General features: G+C 39.2%; 8 protein-coding genes across 8 annotated transcripts; 3 read left to right on the forward strand and 5 right to left on the reverse strand.

Annotated features, from left to right (window-relative positions):
- Nucleotides 1-313: 313 nt before the first annotated feature.
- Nucleotides 314-4,924, reverse strand: SWR1 (chromatin-remodeling protein SWR1; the record flags this gene model as incomplete). The annotated part of the gene is made up of 1 exon (XM_022819539.1): nt 314-4,924. One exon carries the CDS (start codon nt 4,922-4,924, stop codon nt 314-316), a length of 4,611 nt encoding a protein of 1,536 aa, XP_022676095.1.
- A 1,341-nt stretch (nt 4,925-6,265) lies between these two features.
- Nucleotides 6,266-8,098, forward strand: ERC1 (MATE family efflux transporter; the record flags this gene model as incomplete). Its single annotated transcript, XM_022819541.1, has 1 exon — nt 6,266-8,098. The coding sequence occupies one exon, from the start codon at nt 6,266-6,268 to the stop codon at nt 8,096-8,098; it is 1,833 nt and encodes a 610-aa protein (XP_022676096.1).
- A 348-nt stretch (nt 8,099-8,446) lies between these two features.
- KLMA_40250 (transcription activator GCR1-like domain-containing protein) lies at nt 8,447-9,382 on the reverse strand (the record flags this gene model as incomplete). The annotated part of the gene is made up of 1 exon (XM_022819542.1): nt 8,447-9,382. One exon carries the CDS (start codon nt 9,380-9,382, stop codon nt 8,447-8,449), a length of 936 nt encoding a protein of 311 aa, XP_022676097.1.
- Nucleotides 9,383-9,878: 496 nt separating this feature from the next.
- Nucleotides 9,879-11,042, reverse strand: CIC1 (Cic1p; the record flags this gene model as incomplete). Its single annotated transcript, XM_022819543.1, has 1 exon — nt 9,879-11,042. The coding sequence occupies one exon, from the start codon at nt 11,040-11,042 to the stop codon at nt 9,879-9,881; it is 1,164 nt and encodes a 387-aa protein (XP_022676098.1).
- Nucleotides 11,043-11,748: 706 nt separating this feature from the next.
- ELF1 (Elf1p) lies at nt 11,749-12,273 on the forward strand (the record flags this gene model as incomplete). The annotated part of the gene is made up of 1 exon (XM_022819544.1): nt 11,749-12,273. The coding sequence occupies one exon, from the start codon at nt 11,749-11,751 to the stop codon at nt 12,271-12,273; it is 525 nt and encodes a 174-aa protein (XP_022676099.1).
- Nucleotides 12,274-12,744: 471 nt separating this feature from the next.
- On the reverse strand, nt 12,745-13,191 carry COX6 (cytochrome c oxidase subunit VI; the record flags this gene model as incomplete). The annotated part of the gene is made up of 1 exon (XM_022819545.1): nt 12,745-13,191. One exon carries the CDS (start codon nt 13,189-13,191, stop codon nt 12,745-12,747), a length of 447 nt encoding a protein of 148 aa, XP_022676100.1.
- A 1,041-nt stretch (nt 13,192-14,232) lies between these two features.
- Nucleotides 14,233-14,904, reverse strand: RCN1 (Rcn1p; the record flags this gene model as incomplete). The annotated part of the gene is made up of 1 exon (XM_022819546.1): nt 14,233-14,904. One exon carries the CDS (start codon nt 14,902-14,904, stop codon nt 14,233-14,235), a length of 672 nt encoding a protein of 223 aa, XP_022676101.1.
- A 291-nt stretch (nt 14,905-15,195) lies between these two features.
- TMA22 (Tma22p) lies at nt 15,196-15,798 on the forward strand (the record flags this gene model as incomplete). The annotated part of the gene is made up of 1 exon (XM_022819547.1): nt 15,196-15,798. The coding sequence occupies one exon, from the start codon at nt 15,196-15,198 to the stop codon at nt 15,796-15,798; it is 603 nt and encodes a 200-aa protein (XP_022676102.1).
- Nucleotides 15,799-15,930: the final 132 nt, after the last annotated feature.

Here is a 15,930-nt window from a genome sequence, read left to right on the forward strand (position 1 = left end):
ATTCTGGCATCACGAATGGCAAATAGTAGGGTATACATCATATACAAATTACTGGTTTTGAGGACAAGTAATTGTTGGTGTGACCCCTGTCGTCGTTGTCCCAAACCAAATGGTGTGGGTATACCTTTGCTCCTTTTCTTTTTCTTGGGGAGAGTTCATTGTACTTAAGTTAACCGACCAACCAACCACTTGCCATAAGGAAACCTTGAAGCAACAAATGTTCATGGGTCAAGTAATTCTTCGTGGGATTTGTGTATGCGTTGGATTCGTATATAATACACCATATGTATATAAAAACATATGTAAAAAGTTACTAGTAGTAGTGTCCGTTGGCGATAAAACGTACCATGTACTCTTCTACATGGTTAGTTCCACCATATTCGTTGTCAGATTGTACGTCTTCTCCATCAGTGTGCTCACCTTGAGGATCCACACTTCCTTCCTGGAAATCTTCGTTATCCACATTTACCTCTCTCAAGGCCGATTTTGCGGCTTTAGCATCATCTTCGTCTTCAGCTTGTAAAAGAAGCTTACTTAGATTCTGTTCATCTTGGATTAAAGGCTTATCGTCATTCAATTCCACCGGCGCTTCTGCACCAAGTAGATCTTTAACAGACAACTTCGTGAAATAATCAGTGGTGAAATCACCGGTCTGGATAACCACATTATCCAAATGTCTTTTCTGATTGGCCTTCTTCAAGATATTACTCTCAATTGTGTGCTCGCTCACAAATCTATAAATATGAACGTCTCTTGTTTGTCCGATTCTATGACAACGGTCTTGACATTGCTTGTCCATTGCTGGATTCCAGTCAGAATCATAGAAAATAACAGTATCCGCACCGGTTAAATTGATACCTAGACCACCGGATCTACTTGACAAAATGAAAACTGTAATTCTTGGATCGCTGTTGAATCTCTCTGTAAGAATTTGACGATCTTCAATCTTAGTAGCACCATCCAACCTCATGTAAAGGTAACCATGGAAATTTAAAAACTGTTCCAAGATATCTAAAACTTTAGTCATTTGCGTAAAAATTAGCGCTCTATGACCATTGTCCTTTAAGTTTTGTAGTAATTGTGCTAACTTCTGTAGTTTACCACAATCATATTGAAGTAGAGACTTGTCTGGAAAAGCGACAGATAACTTTGTTTGCAACTGATGAAATGGATTATCTAGGCTTCTCATTGTGGAAACCAGTTGGTTCTTAAGATGCTTTTTGAAACAATGATTCTCATCATCAACTCCGACAGTTCTCTCTCTGATATCCAAAGTAACTACGGCTGGAGTTATCACAGCGAACTTTTCTATAGTATCCTTACCATTTATTAATCTGGTCTCCAATGGCTTAATACAATCCTGAGTAAAATTACAGTCCATGAACTTCTTAGGACCCATAGTAAGTAGATTTACAACGTTAGAGCCATACATTGGCTTCTTTGCACAGCGTAGCTCATTCAAATATCTAAGTTGTTCCAATTGGTCTATCATTTCGTTAATCCTATTGTGTTTAGCATATGAGTAGTATTTATTGAGATCTTGGAAATCTAGATCACTGATAGTCATACCACTTTCATTCAGCTTTTTTAAGTTCATTATCTCCTTAGTTATTGAATCGACACATTTCAATTGATTTATCTTTTCTGAATGATTAGTCGACAAATAAAAATCATTAGGGGTAAAGAGAAAGTTCAATGTAGATAAATCAACAACTTTCCCAAACTCGTTTTCATGCAAAATATGATTAATATAATTGTTAAGATCGCAGTAAGCTTTTGTAACTGAGTTCTCGATGCAAAAAGAGGTCAAAACTGGTCTAACCTCAAACAAATCGGGGTGGTTACAGACTTTTCTCAATTGCATCAAACAATTGATGATAGACATGAAGTTACCACTTGCCAAAGTTTCTTTCGTTTGTGCACGGGACATAAAGTCATCATACAAGAATCTTTGTCTTTTGGATAATCGACAATAAATAATATGCTCGTACTTTCCGGGCATTTGTTTTTCAACGTCTGCTTTCAATCTACGAAGTAAATAAGGACGCAAAACTTGATGCAATTTAGAGACAGTCTTCTTCGTTTCTTCATCTTGTTCGTAATTTTCACCTGTTTCAACAATTTTGTCAACTGGTCTGCCAAACCATTGTTGGAAGGCATCCAAATCTGCGAATCCGGACACTTTTCCGTTCTCGAGGGCTGTTTGGGGCATTAAGAAGTACAACAAAGACCAAAGTTCCGCCAAATTATTTTGCAATGGGGTACCAGTGAGTAACAATCTTCTTTCAGTATTAAAATTCAATAATGCTTGCCAACGTGTAGATCTAAAGTTTTTGATATTATGGGCTTCGTCAAGAATCATATACTGCCATTTTTTACGCTTGAAAGAATGTTGATCATGAACAACAAGTTGGTATGATGTAATGCAAATATGGAAAGCATCCGGCTTGTTCCACCCTTTCCGTTTTTCTCTCCGCTGTTGAGGCGACCCGTAATAAGTTAGAACCTTGAACCCTGGGGCAAACCTTTTGAATTCCATTTCCCAGTTCAAAAGGACAGATGTGGGGACAACGATAAGGTGGGGTCCCCAATTTTCCTTCTCACAGGCTAAATAAGCCAAAAGTGAGATAGTTTGGATTGTTTTACCTAAACCCATTTCATCTGCCAAAATACCATTGGTTTTATTGTTGTACAAAGATGCTAACCAATTGAGACCCTGCTTTTGGTAGATTCTCAAAGTTCCACGGAGTAAAGATGGAACAGGTACGTCAGCCACAGCCAAAGGATCAACAGTTTCAGTATTCTGACCACTTTTCTCATCTACGTTATCAATATCCGATTTAGGAGGAGAAGGAAGTTCTTCTGTTTTCATATCCGTAGTTGCATCAGGCGTCACGCTTCCAAGCTCGTCATCAGAGTTGAAGTGAACATCATCATCATCATCGTCTTCCTCTCTATCATCAATGTTTCCTAGAAGAGCAGAAAGTCCAGGGGTTTCATCATGGACTCCATCATCTTCAACATCATCTTCAGAATCAGATGAGCTCAAAGAATCCTCCATTGAGTCGGATGCAGAGTCCGATTCTTCACTAAACACGGATTTAGAGTCACCGTTTTGAGGGAGCTCCTTTTCTGCTACGTTTTCAGATGCTTCATCCAAGGCAGCATACTTCATGCGTAACTCCTCTACCGAAAGTTGCATGTCATTTTCATTCTTTTCTTCATCAATTTCCTTTTCGGATTCACTTGAAGAGGTACTCATCATTTCATCACTATCATCACCATCTTCATCTTCATCTGCATCGTCAGAATCTGATTCATCCTCAGAAATATCGGAGTTTGTTGCGGAATCATCAGAAGGGTGCGCACTAGACTCTATTTGATTTAACTGTGCACCGAGTAATTGTGTACTTTGTTCTAGCATTTCACTTAAATGCTGCTTACCTTGTATTCTTTCTAATCTTTCCATTTCATCCTTCTTCAAAACTTTGTATGCTTTTTCAGCCATTGTCCACCTCTTCTTCACCGCTTGCATTGCAGATCTGGCAAGATTTTTCTTCCTTCTTTCCTCTTCTTTTAATTTACGCTCTTCTGCACCTGCAATATGTTTGAAATGAGATTCAACAATCTGAGCCACCCTTCTCGCTTTTGCAATACGCGCACGCCTATTTTCTTGAAATGCTTTACTCATTACTATACCCTGGTTTATTAAATGTTCTTGATGAGTATGCTTAGTTTGTTCCTTATAATATAGTGAGATTGGCTCTATGCTATTTGCCGGAGGCATAACGTCCTTCAATGCAATGGATTGTAGGGAATCTGTTTGTGGATCATATCTTAGGGCACCTCTTTCAAAACCTGTACGAATTTGGGCTGCCACTTTACGCTGCTCCTTAATATAATCATCATACTCATCCAGAGTCATATCCTCATCAAGAATCTTAAAAGATTCCAAGAAAGAATGCACGTTGTCAAATTCCGGTTTAATGACATGTGCAGGGTTTGTAATGGTTTGTTTTGGAGGATGAACGTGAATTTTCACTTTGAGTTTTTTTAACAATCTGTTATTCCTCTTTTTTTGACCTAGTACCTCTTGATCATCTTCATCCTCTGATGATGACGTGAAATAAAACTCTTGGTCATCGCTTTTAATGAGAGCTTTAGGTTGGTAGTCAGTCTGGACTGTACCTTGTATATCAGGAGTTTTAGAATCGTCATTTTTATTAGTTCCATTATCATTATCATTATCTTTGATAGCGTCCTTTTCTGGATCTTCCTTGGGCTCCACAAGTTCCGCTTGTGATTTGCTTACCTTTTGCTTTGTCTTATTGCTGCGAGAAGATGGTGTTGCCTTTGAGTTAGTGTTTGAACTAGTGTTTGAGCTAGTGTTTGAACCCTTTCTGGAGCTTGTCTTGGCTTTAGTTTTTTGCCTTTTCGCAGGGACCGCAGTAGAGTCACTAGATTCTTCTTTCTTTATATGACTTTTCTTCTTGCTCGATGCCGTTCCGTTAGTATGCCTCTTCTTACTAGGCCTCGGTACTTCCGCGTTAGATTCCGGTTCCTCTGTAGCTATTTCCTTCTGCTCCCTCTTCTTCCCGCGGGCCCCAGCTTGGATGTCCATACGCATACGTGCCTCATCATACTGTGAGTCCACCAGTGACCTCAATTGATCTATTACCGCCGCATGTCTTCTTTTCAACCTTCTTGATGCGCTAGTATCGGCCGCATCATCGCCTTGAATTGCACTCTCTATATCGAGGTTTCTCTCCACAAGAAAGTTCCTGAAGCTATCGCTACTATTCCTGAATAATGGATCGAAATCTACCAACGAAGTGAACTCGCATAAGTGAAACAGCTCATTGGTAAGCAGTTCGTATTCAAACCGCGCCTTGGCTGTCTGATCCCAATCCCTATTTTCAGACATCTGTTGAGCACTAATCAATACAAATAATACACTGCTGCAAAGTTCACTTTAGCTGCTATCCAGTCGTATGGTTTTTATCTCGCGTACGTCTCGTTTACCACGGGTATGCCTTTCTCAAAGCTTAAATTTTCTATTTGGCGCCTGGCTTTTCATTAAGGTGTGGCAAAAGCTTTTTTCCAAAAGTTTTTCTCTCCTTTACATGTCCAAAATCACGAATTTCTCTCTCTCTCTCTCTCTCGCTTTGTCCGACTTCCTGGAAAAAAAACAAACAAACCAACCTTACGACAAGAAACAAAAATTCTTCTTTTATGTCCGGGTAAGAACAAACCCTCTTGGCACCTTAAGTTCGCCTACAAGCAAGCACACATTTTATATGCACAACACATATCTGAGTACTCACACTATAGGGAATAATATTAGGGTAGGGTGAACAACAAAGCGAGTCTGCGCTTTCCATATTGAGTGTCTGATGTTCTTCACAAGATATCCTGGCACTGCTATTGTTTGTTAGAAAAAGAAAGAAAACGGGCTACCTACGCAGTTTGTAGTTCACACCGTATGTGCGGACCGGTCCTACGAACTGAGCTATGTCGGGTCTCTCCTGCCGCTTTTTTTTTCCTAAAGATCTGCAGTCACAACGACTTCAGGCCGCTCGAGGAGGCATTGACCTATACCACAATGCTTTACTGCGTGCAAGGTCTACACCGCTTTCTTAAAAACCTACTTTTTACTTTTTTTTCCCTTCCTGTATGCTGCATCCGAAGGCTACAGTTACTGCAGAATAAGCAGGTCCGTCTATAGGAGTGGCTAACGAGCTGAACTGGCTGGGTGGTTGTCTGGCTGTTTGGCTGTTTGTCTCTGAAGTCTCTGTGTATCGGTAGTGATGCAGAGAATAAGTTTCTTTTTTTATTAAAATGAAAAATTATTATTCACTTTTAAAAAAAAAAAAAAAAAGAGAATATAGAGAGAAAAGGCAATATAACAAGTAGCCTTAAGACGTATATAATCCAAGAGGTTAGGGAGCCTGCAGAAGTGTAAGAACTCTCAAACACAGGCTTAATATAGAGGAGATATTTTTCTCTGGAGACTCGAAGGTAAGCATAATTTTGAAAGGAGAGAAATACTGTGTTGAAAGCCAGAGTAAAGTAAATTTTTTAAAAAAAACGTACGACTACCATCGCAGAGTCATACATATACAGAGCATTCTTAAAGTTTATCGCTTCTCAGTGTTTCTTGGACTGAGTTAAGAGTGGTAGATATATTGATTCAATCGTTTGTGTGTGTGAGTGTGTGAGTTCTTATTTTTTTTTATCCTGTGCTTTGTCGTTCTTCTAATTTGAGATGTCGAAGCAGTTCAAGCACACTACGCAGGAGAGGAGATCGTCAGTGATATACTCCAATAGTAATGGTAAAGCAGGGCTTTTCTCTCCACAGGATTACATACCTGGAGACAAGGCACAGACGTTTTTGGAGAGTGATTTAGACGAAGAGTCTCTCTTGGCAACTAATAACTCTCGTACTTTGCAACAAGAGTACGGCTCTACTGAGGAAACCGACCATAATAACAGAGGTAGCACTGGGAATTTGGAATTGAGGTCTTCTTTGCCAAAAAATTTGATTCAAGAAGAACGGGATTTGCTAGTCGACAACAAGCTGTACGACACAACACACGAGCATGAGACCAGGGAATCTACGGCCTATAATTCATTAACAGGAAATACACCATCGTTCGAAGACGACAGGGAGGTCATAGAAACGTGGGAAGACGCAATCGAATCCGGGAAACAGATTACTACGACTTATAAAAGGGAGGCTTCTGTCATTACGACCAATGCATTGCCGCTAGTTGTCACATTCGTGTTGCAGAATTCGCTTTCTTTAGCATCCATTTTCTCTGTGTCGCACTTGGGTAGTAATGAGCTAGGCGCTGTTACTTTGGGATCCATGACAGCAAATATTACAGGGTTTGCGGCTATCCAAGGTCTTTGTACTTGTTTAGATACATTATGCGCCCAAGCATATGGCGCCAATCGTTACCATCTTGTAGGTGTTTTGTTCCAGAGATGTGCTATTATTACTATATTGCTATCCATTCCAATTCTATTCGTGTGGTGGCAGTGGTCTGAACAGGTACTCTCACTATTTATCCCAGAAAGAGAACTTTGTGCATTGGCTGCTAAATATTTACAAGTCGTGTCTTTAGGTATTCCTGGCTTCATATTATTTGAGTGCGGTAAGAGATTTTTACAGTGTCAAGGGATTTTCCACGCCTCCAGTATTGTATTGCTGGTCTGCGCTCCGCTAAACGCCATCATGAACTATCTATTGGTATGGGATAAAAATATAGGTATTGGATACCTAGGTGCACCAATAAGTGTGGTGCTCAATTATTGGTTAATGACGTTAGGCTTGTTTGCATATACTTACTTCACAAGAAACGAAATCAATCCAATGAAATGTTGGGGCGGTCTAATTAAGCCTCATCAAATTTTCAAAAACTTCAAAAAAATGTTCAGTTTAGCATTGCCCGGTATAATAATGGTGGAGGCAGAATTCCTAGGGTTCGAAATTCTAACTGTGTTTGCATCTCATTTAGGCACAAATGAATTAGCTGCCCAATCAATTATTTCTACTGTCGCATCCCTAGCATACCAAATTCCATTTGCAATTTCCATTTCTACGTCTACCAGAGTAGCAAACTTTGTGGGTGCGTCTTTGTACAAAAGCTGTGTGATTACATGCAAGATTTCGTTATTACTTTCGTTTATCATAAGTTCGTTGAATATGGCATTAATCTACAAGGCTAGATACGTTATAGCAAATCTCTTCTCTTCGGACGTGAAAGTCGTTAACTTGGTCACAGGCGCGCTCCCAATATTAGCTTTCATGCAAATATTTGACGCCTTCAATGCATCCACGGCCGGTTGCCTAAGAGGTCAAGGCCAACAAAAAATCGGTGGTATAATCAATGTTTTCGCCTTCTACTGTATCGGTATACCAATGTCGTACACACTTACATTCTATTGCAACTTAGGCGTCAAAGGTCTATGGTTGGGTATAACATCTGCTTTAGTAGTAATGAGTGTGTGTCAGAGTTACGCTGTCTTCCATTGCAACTGGAAAGACATCATTCGTGCTGCTAAATCCCGTAACAGCGAAGGAACTGCAGTTTGATATCTTTATAGAATATTTGGAAGAAAAAGCCAAAGGAATACCGCTAATAACAAGGAGCAACTCAGTGTATTCCTCATCGAACCGAGAGAGGCCCTTGTACACTTTTAACTTTTGTACTTTTTTTTCCCTTTTTACTTTTTCATACATCATCATGTGTTTATACTACTACTATGTACTCTTGTTTAGTTAATAATAAAAGACTTATTTGCATTTCAACCTTTCTGATAGCCTGTTTCAATTAAGCCGTAGCATACTAGGAACCAGAAAAACCAAATGTCACACGCATACAAAAAATACCATGCAGCAGCTTTGAATCAACTATGTCATATTTAAAGAAGATACCTGTATTCACTGTACAATGCCGTAGCGCTCCAAAATTTTTGCTAGGTTATTGTATAACCAGGGTATAGTTTTTTCATTTTCGTTTACAATTCCTTGAAAGTGATCTATGGCTTCATCAATTCCTATTCCTTTCCCTTTGGCGTATTTATTGATGGCATTTACCAAAGCATTCCGGCGTTGGTATGTGCGTAGCTTAGGAAGCTTTGACAACTGCCCGACGCCGTACTTCTCTTCAAAATGCATGATTTGAACTTTTGTGTCTGTGTAAAACTCTTGATATAAGTCATGAACACTCTTTGGACAATCACTCATAACCAATTGATAATTATCAAAATTGGAAATGTCCTTGGGGGAAGAAGAAGAAGAAGAAGTTATTTTGGATTTGTTTTGATACAGAGACTTCAGCACTTTATATTTCGCATTTTGTTGCATTGAGCTTATTGATTCTTTATTAGAATTGCTGAAAAGAACTTCATTCTTGAATTCTTCTTTGAATATTTTTGGGATTCGAAGGGAAATGCTTCCATTTTCCGTCCCATTTTCTTCCTCTTCCTCGTCATCTTCGTCTAAAATTGGGACCCGGTTTTCTTTATTCTCAGACAATGACTCGTGGTTTTCTTCAGTTAAAAATTGATTATTGAGGTCCTCTTCCTGAGGTAGAAAATGGGTCTTTATCATCCCCAAATCAACGATAATACTGGTATGCTGTTGCTGAATTAAATCCAATTTGGATTTAAGCAGAAATATCTGGCTACTCACACTTGGGCTATTATCATCAGTTACTGCATCGCTCAAAACATTCCAATCATTTTGTAAGGAATCCACTCTTGTTTGAAAAGTCTGGATGATTTGCTCTATGTTTTCTAGCATCTCATTTAATTTATACGTGAACTTAAATCGAAGTCTCTTGGATTTTTGTAATAATGATTCCCTTAAAATCATATATTAAAGTGCCAATAGATCATGGCTTTAAGAAAACGATTACTTTCATTCAATTTTAAGCTTAATATAAATTAAATTGACGCTATTACATTATTCCCAAAGATCATCATTTTTGTGACACTTTGACATTCCATAGAAAGAAAAAAAAAAAAAAAAAAAAAAAAAAAAAAAAACAGACGCCCAGAGTACTCCCAAAAACATGAATCAAAAAAAAAAGAACAGCTAAGAGAAGAAAGATTAGTTAAGAACCACTGAACAATGGATATAATTGTGCGTCAATATCCGTCATCTGTTATGTCACTAGTTTATTAATATACAGGGGGTTATACCAGCACATACACCACATACTTGTGCATGGATGTAAGTAAATTACAGATATTATATGTATGAGTGAGTAGGACACTTATTTCCTTTTCTTTTCTTTCCTCTAGTGCTAACGAGTAACTTAAGGTAGAATTCGAAGAAGGACCGAGTTATTTCTAATCTGCAAGATTATCTATTTAGCGGCCTTCTTTTGTTTCTTGTTTGACACATGGGCTACTTCCTTGTGTTCCTTCTCTTTCTCTTCTTCTTTCTCCACTTCTTCCAAGTTTCTCTTTGCTTGTTTGATTTGCTTGGCAAATAGGGTGTCTAGTTCATCAGGATTAGCAATTTGCAACAAAGACTTGTCGAATTGAGATAGCTGTATCTCAACACCGTCGATTTCAACAACGTCAGATTCGACGGAGACCTTTGAATCTTGCTTGGATTTAACCAAGGTATCCAACACATCGAGGTTCACGTATAATGGCAAGACTGGAGACTCGTTTGATTTTAGTAGGACTGTTCTAATGTTGTACTTTTCAATAAACTGCTTAGCAACTGATACGATGTTTTCGGCTAATTGTTCTGGTGAGAACCATTCCAAAGAACCTAGGTGAACATTTAGAGTGTTTCCTCTTGGGATCTTGGTTGGGATCTTTGTATCGTAAACCTTCTTGATGCTATTTACCAAAGTTGTTTTGTTGAACTTGTTATCCGATCTTGTATTGATAGCAATTGGAGTAGTGCTTAGCTTAGAGTAAGCCTTTCCTCCTAATAGTTTTGGCAACGCTGTTACGATGGAGTCGTCAGCCAAGATCAAAGAGAAGTCCTGTACAAAAGCACGTCTCTTTTCGAATGCTTTGTATTTTGTTTTCAAATCCTTACCAGTCACGATAGAATCGATGGTAATATGTTCTGGAAGTAGATCGATTAGATCATCTGATGATACAGCATTGGCGTCAGCATCCTTTAAAATCAATAGAGTCTTGAAATCTTTCACCATAGTAGTACTTGCTTCCTTCCATGGCTTATAAACGGAGTGTGGGACTGTGACTAGTTTAGGCTTGAAATTCTTCAAAGAACCAGAAAACGATTCGGTGTTGACGACAACCAATTGCAATTGAGACTTTAGTTCCGAATCGTCAAGCAACGAACTCTCGTCAGTTCCATGTTCTTTCAAGTATTCTTGCAAGCTCTTAACAGCGTTCATAACTCTCTCTACTGGAATGATCTCAGTTTCAGCAGATTGCTTAGTGTTTCCCTTATTGGTCTTACTTCTGGTAGATGAGGATGGCCCATTGGAGGAGGCTTCCTTCTTGGTGTTACTGCTCTTGCTCTTTTTAGTTCTCACTGCCATCTTTGCCTTAGTTGTTATTCACCTACTGATTCGCAAGAAGCTGAACTTACTTCAAAAGACTTGTGTATGGAGTATTGAACCTTTCCTCCTTTCGTTATCACACCTTTTCAAGTGATGAGATGAGATGAGATGAGATGCGATGAGCTAGCTATTCTGAATAAATTTTTTCCGTCTCTTAGCCTGTCTAGTTTCGTACGCAAATACTCTGAAAATTAGAAATTGCTTTTTTCATAGAAAAGGTGCTTAAGATAGAGAGGCTCAAACACGTACACGGTGATATTAAACTTTTCATGAAATTTGGTGAAACTACCCAGGCAGGCCCCATGTAGAGGCCGGTCTACATAAAAAAAAATACATACACTGTGAGTTAAGAATACACTTAAGAGTTTTGGAACAATGTTTTCTTTTCATATTTTTAAAGACTGCTTTTAGGAGAGAACGCTAGCGTGTATCAGCTCACTTGATAGATAGAAAATCTGGATATTGCTTTGCACTTCTGGGGCTATTGAAATAGACTCATTTCTTGTTATCTGAGGGCGGAACTAACTGTACTTTATTCCCTTTTTCATTTTAACACACTGACTTTTGGGATATAGCAACCATTGATAATTCGGATCTGATAATATCCTGGTGTAACCTAAACAAATTCAATAGCTCTCGTGAGACTTGAGATATATTCATTAATCTAATAATTAGCTGAGGAACAATGGGTAAAAGAAAGAAGTCATCTAGAGGTCCAGCCAAGAAAGTGGTCCAGAGGTTGGATACGGCGTTCAATTGTCTATTTTGTAACCACGAGCGCTCTGTGAGTGTAACGATGGATAAAAAAAATAATATTGGGTCACTACATTGTAAAATTTGTGGGCAGTCGTTCCAAACACGTATTAACGGACTTTCGCAACCAGTTGATGTTTATAGTGATTGGTTCGACGCTGTAGAAGAGGTCAATGAGGGAAGACATAGTGAGTCAGAAGATGAAAATAGTGACAGTGACTACGAGAGTGATTCCGATGCTGAACCCAAAACCAATCGCAGAAAGCCTGTTGGAATATATTCTGATGAAGAATCTGACGAAGAAGTTTCCAAGGCGTCTGGTACGAGAAACAACGATGAGGATGGTGAGGATTCTGGGGACGACGAAGGTGATGAGGATGACGACGACGACGATGACGACGGGAGAATATCGAGTAAAAGGGGGAGAGCAGCATGGATGGACAGTGACGACGAATGATTTAGATAACTTGACACGTTAGTCAGGAGGACAGCTGTAGTGACATATCTATACTCGTATCTACAACCATTGTATCTACATAACAAAACGCATTTATTATACTGCACAGAAACAAGACTGTTGATCGTATCTAGCTTGCCAAAGGATTCATGCAGTTGCTTTTTGCACCTATGAATTAATCCTCCATTTCCTTACAACGCGAAGAGTAATATACACGACAACAATTACTGTCTAAGTTATTGAATTTTGTGTCAGTATAACATATATAATGATGATATAAATATAATAGTAAATCTTTAGATATTATTTTTGACTTTTGCTGGTAAAATCTTTTCTTTGAATGTGCATTAAGGGTTTGAGAATATGATCCTGTAAATAATGAATGGAAAAATTGCAGCGACCGCTAGTGAAAGCAGATCGCCTCAGAGAGAAATAATGGTTTGAAATTTCAGTTGCATTAATGCATTTTCATTAATGTTGGAACAATTCTTCCTTCAATGGAATTCCCAATTCTTCTCTGACATCCTTCAATTCGTCCAAGTAAGCCTTGTATTGCTCTTCGTTTTCGACTTTGTATTTCAAGGCTTCGAAGACTCTGATGGCAGTTGGCAAGTCGTTGACCTTTCTAGCAGCTCTCAAAGCCTTTTCGATAACAGCTGGAGCTGGAACCAAATCGTAAGAGAAACAGTTGTTCAACACTCTTTGGACTTCGAACAAATCGTAAGCTTCTTCGAATTCCTTTTCGTATCTGGCAGTGAACTCCTCAAAGGTTTCTTCTTCGTGAGCAGAGTAGTTTCTGACAGCAACGAATTGAGATGGCAACTGAGCCATTCTTGGAGCAGCAGCAGCAGATCTTAGCATGACTGGAGCAACAGTTCTAGCTGGCATAGCAGCTCTCAACAAACTTCTGGAAAACATCTTTCTTGATTAGTGAATGGTTGTTATTTATTCTTAGGGTTTCACAACTAGTTTCCTTTGCGTAAAAACGAAGTACAAGAAACACCGGCTTTTCAAATACTAATAGTTCTAAACTTAAAGGATAAATGTGTGTAGCTATCACAAGTTAACAATTTGTTAAAACTTTAGCTGTGAACTATTAACTTTCATTTTTTCAAATTTCAACTTTTTCCGATAGATATACTCGAATTCTATTTGATAGAAAGTGTTCAAACAAAAAAAAAAAAAAAAAAAAAAAAAAAAAAGTGGTATCAAGAAAAATCATACAACTTATTATGCATGAAATGAAGTCCTACTACATATCCTACCACATAAATGGGGTGGGACCGAAAAAAACACTACTAACAACCCCGACCTTTTTTTTTCCTACACCAGCTCTTATTTCTTTAGTACTTGCACGCAGATCATACATTGACATTCGAAATACTACAAGAATAACTACATAGTAGCCTATTGCACTACCTAATCCTATTACTTAAATCCTCCTCAAAACCCTTCTTGCCGGGACGTATTCTCGATTCGCCTTGTATAGTAGCAGCAGAGTGTGATATTATTTACCGGTCGACAGAAAAAACGACAATAACACATAAAACCGACAAAACCGAGCTTTACTCAGTCGAGCGCGATGCACGAGCAGAGAAGCTGAAGCTCGAAAACCACATTCTGTCAGAGACAGCTAGGCACAGTAGTATGGCGCGTGCGCGTTTTGTTTTGCTCCAACACGCTCCAAAACGGAAATCGACGCCAGCACCCGCGCCAGCGCGACCCCTACTGTGATGTGACAGCTGAGAATGTAGACTCTTGTGTGATTGGTTCGTTAACGATGATTATGTATCCGGGTAATATATGTCATGTGATACAAAAACTAGCGCCAGACTCAAGCCCTGTCGAGGTCTCCCGTTGCAAGGCCCCTCTTTCTTCGCAGATCAATTCCGCAGATCGCAAGTACATGCGCCGTCTGTGCACAGGTTACATGGTAGATAGGTAGGCCCATGAATTAAATCAGTCCTCTATATCGTCAAAAGTCGAGACGGGAGGCATTGACGTTTTAACGCGATGAAGATCGGTCGGGCTTTCGGAACCGTCATCTGAGCTTTCTACGAATATTTTAAAGCGGCCGTTATCAAGCACTTTCTTTTTGGTGTAGGAATCGGCTTTTTTGTCGTTTACAGCGGAATCCGTAGATGATTTCGGTTTAGGATCTGGAGTTTCTACTGATTCTCCATGGCCGTGGCCCGTGTCACGGTTTGGCCAATCTTCCAGTCGAGAGTAGTCGAAATCGGGTGGCGGGGACGCTGGTGGTGATATCAAGAACACCGTCTTCGACTCAGGCACCTCCAGAAACGTCTTGGTACGGGTTACCATATGCATTGATTTTGGATCTGGCACGTGATCAATAATAGAGTACCCGAATTTACATTCGGGAAAGTGTTCCCCCAAAGCCTTCACCTTGCGGCTGATTTGGTATGTTGGTGATATAACAAGAACCCGCTTGAAACCAGTAAGCGCTATCACCTGCACGGCCTTCGACCCATAAACCTGGCTTTCATCCACTACGTCGTCCTGTACTTTATCGACAATCTGATCGAATAAAGGCGCAGAACACACGTCCTGCGTCTTACTTGTGATGATCACTGTATCGGTAACGAAGTCGTCGTTGGGTCCATTTTCCATCGTTATATAAATGCCGTTAGCACTGCTCACTGACTAGCCATATAAGATTAGACAGCTACTTCCCGGAAAACAATGCAATTATGCATAGGGTTTAGTCTCAGGTTCAGATCAGTTCGGCTTGAAAAATGACATATACAAAATAAGAATTATACACGACGAGACCCCAAAAAAAAAAAAGTAAAATTAATCCGATGAGCATTTGATGGCTAGTTGTTACACGTTGAAAAGAGTAGTTATATCTTACAAAATAGTACTACACAGGACCTCTCATATCGAACAAAGACAAAAAAAATGCCATTAACCAACGTTGTGTACTGTGGTGTCTGTGGTTACCCAACCGAATATTGTGAGTTTTCTGGTAAGTTTAAGCGTTGTAAGGCTTGGTTAGAGGAAAACCACCCAGATTTGTATGCCAAATGGTACGGAGATGATACCGAAGAAGTTGCCAAACAACTAGCCGAATCCTCAATTGGAGGTGAAAGAGAAGAAAAGCTTGAAAAGGCACTAGAAAAGCTGGAGAGGAAGCAACAAGCAAGGGAAGAGAGAGAACTAGCCAAGAAATTATCATCTAAGGTTATTATCAAGAGGGAAGCAAGAACCAAGCGTAAGTGCATGATCGCTATCTCCGGTCTTGAAGTCTTTGAAATTGACATGAAGAAACTCTCAAAGACATTTGCATCCAAGTTTGCTACCGGTTGTTCTATCTCCAAGAACGCGGAAAAGAAGGAAGAAGTTATTGTCCAAGGTGATCTAGCAGACGAAGTGGAAGCATATATCCACTCGTTGTTAGAAGAGAAGGGAATGAAAGAAGTCAAAGTGGAGGTTATTGATGCTGCAAAGAAAAAGAAGAAACCAGAAACAACTGGCACTCCAGGCAGTGACACCAAGAAATAAGCACTTTCGGGTTAATTAATTAGTATCTACATTTATCATATATCTGAATCAACATAGAGATATTATCTAATTACAGAATAAAATATATGTAGATATAATTTTACGCCGTAATACCCTAATATATGAAGAGAT

The sequence above is a fragment of the Kluyveromyces marxianus genome, chromosome 4 (assembly GCF_001417885.1).
Source record: "Kluyveromyces marxianus DMKU3-1042 DNA, complete genome, chromosome 4".
NCBI lineage: Eukaryota > Fungi > Ascomycota > Saccharomycetes > Saccharomycetales > Saccharomycetaceae > Kluyveromyces > Kluyveromyces marxianus.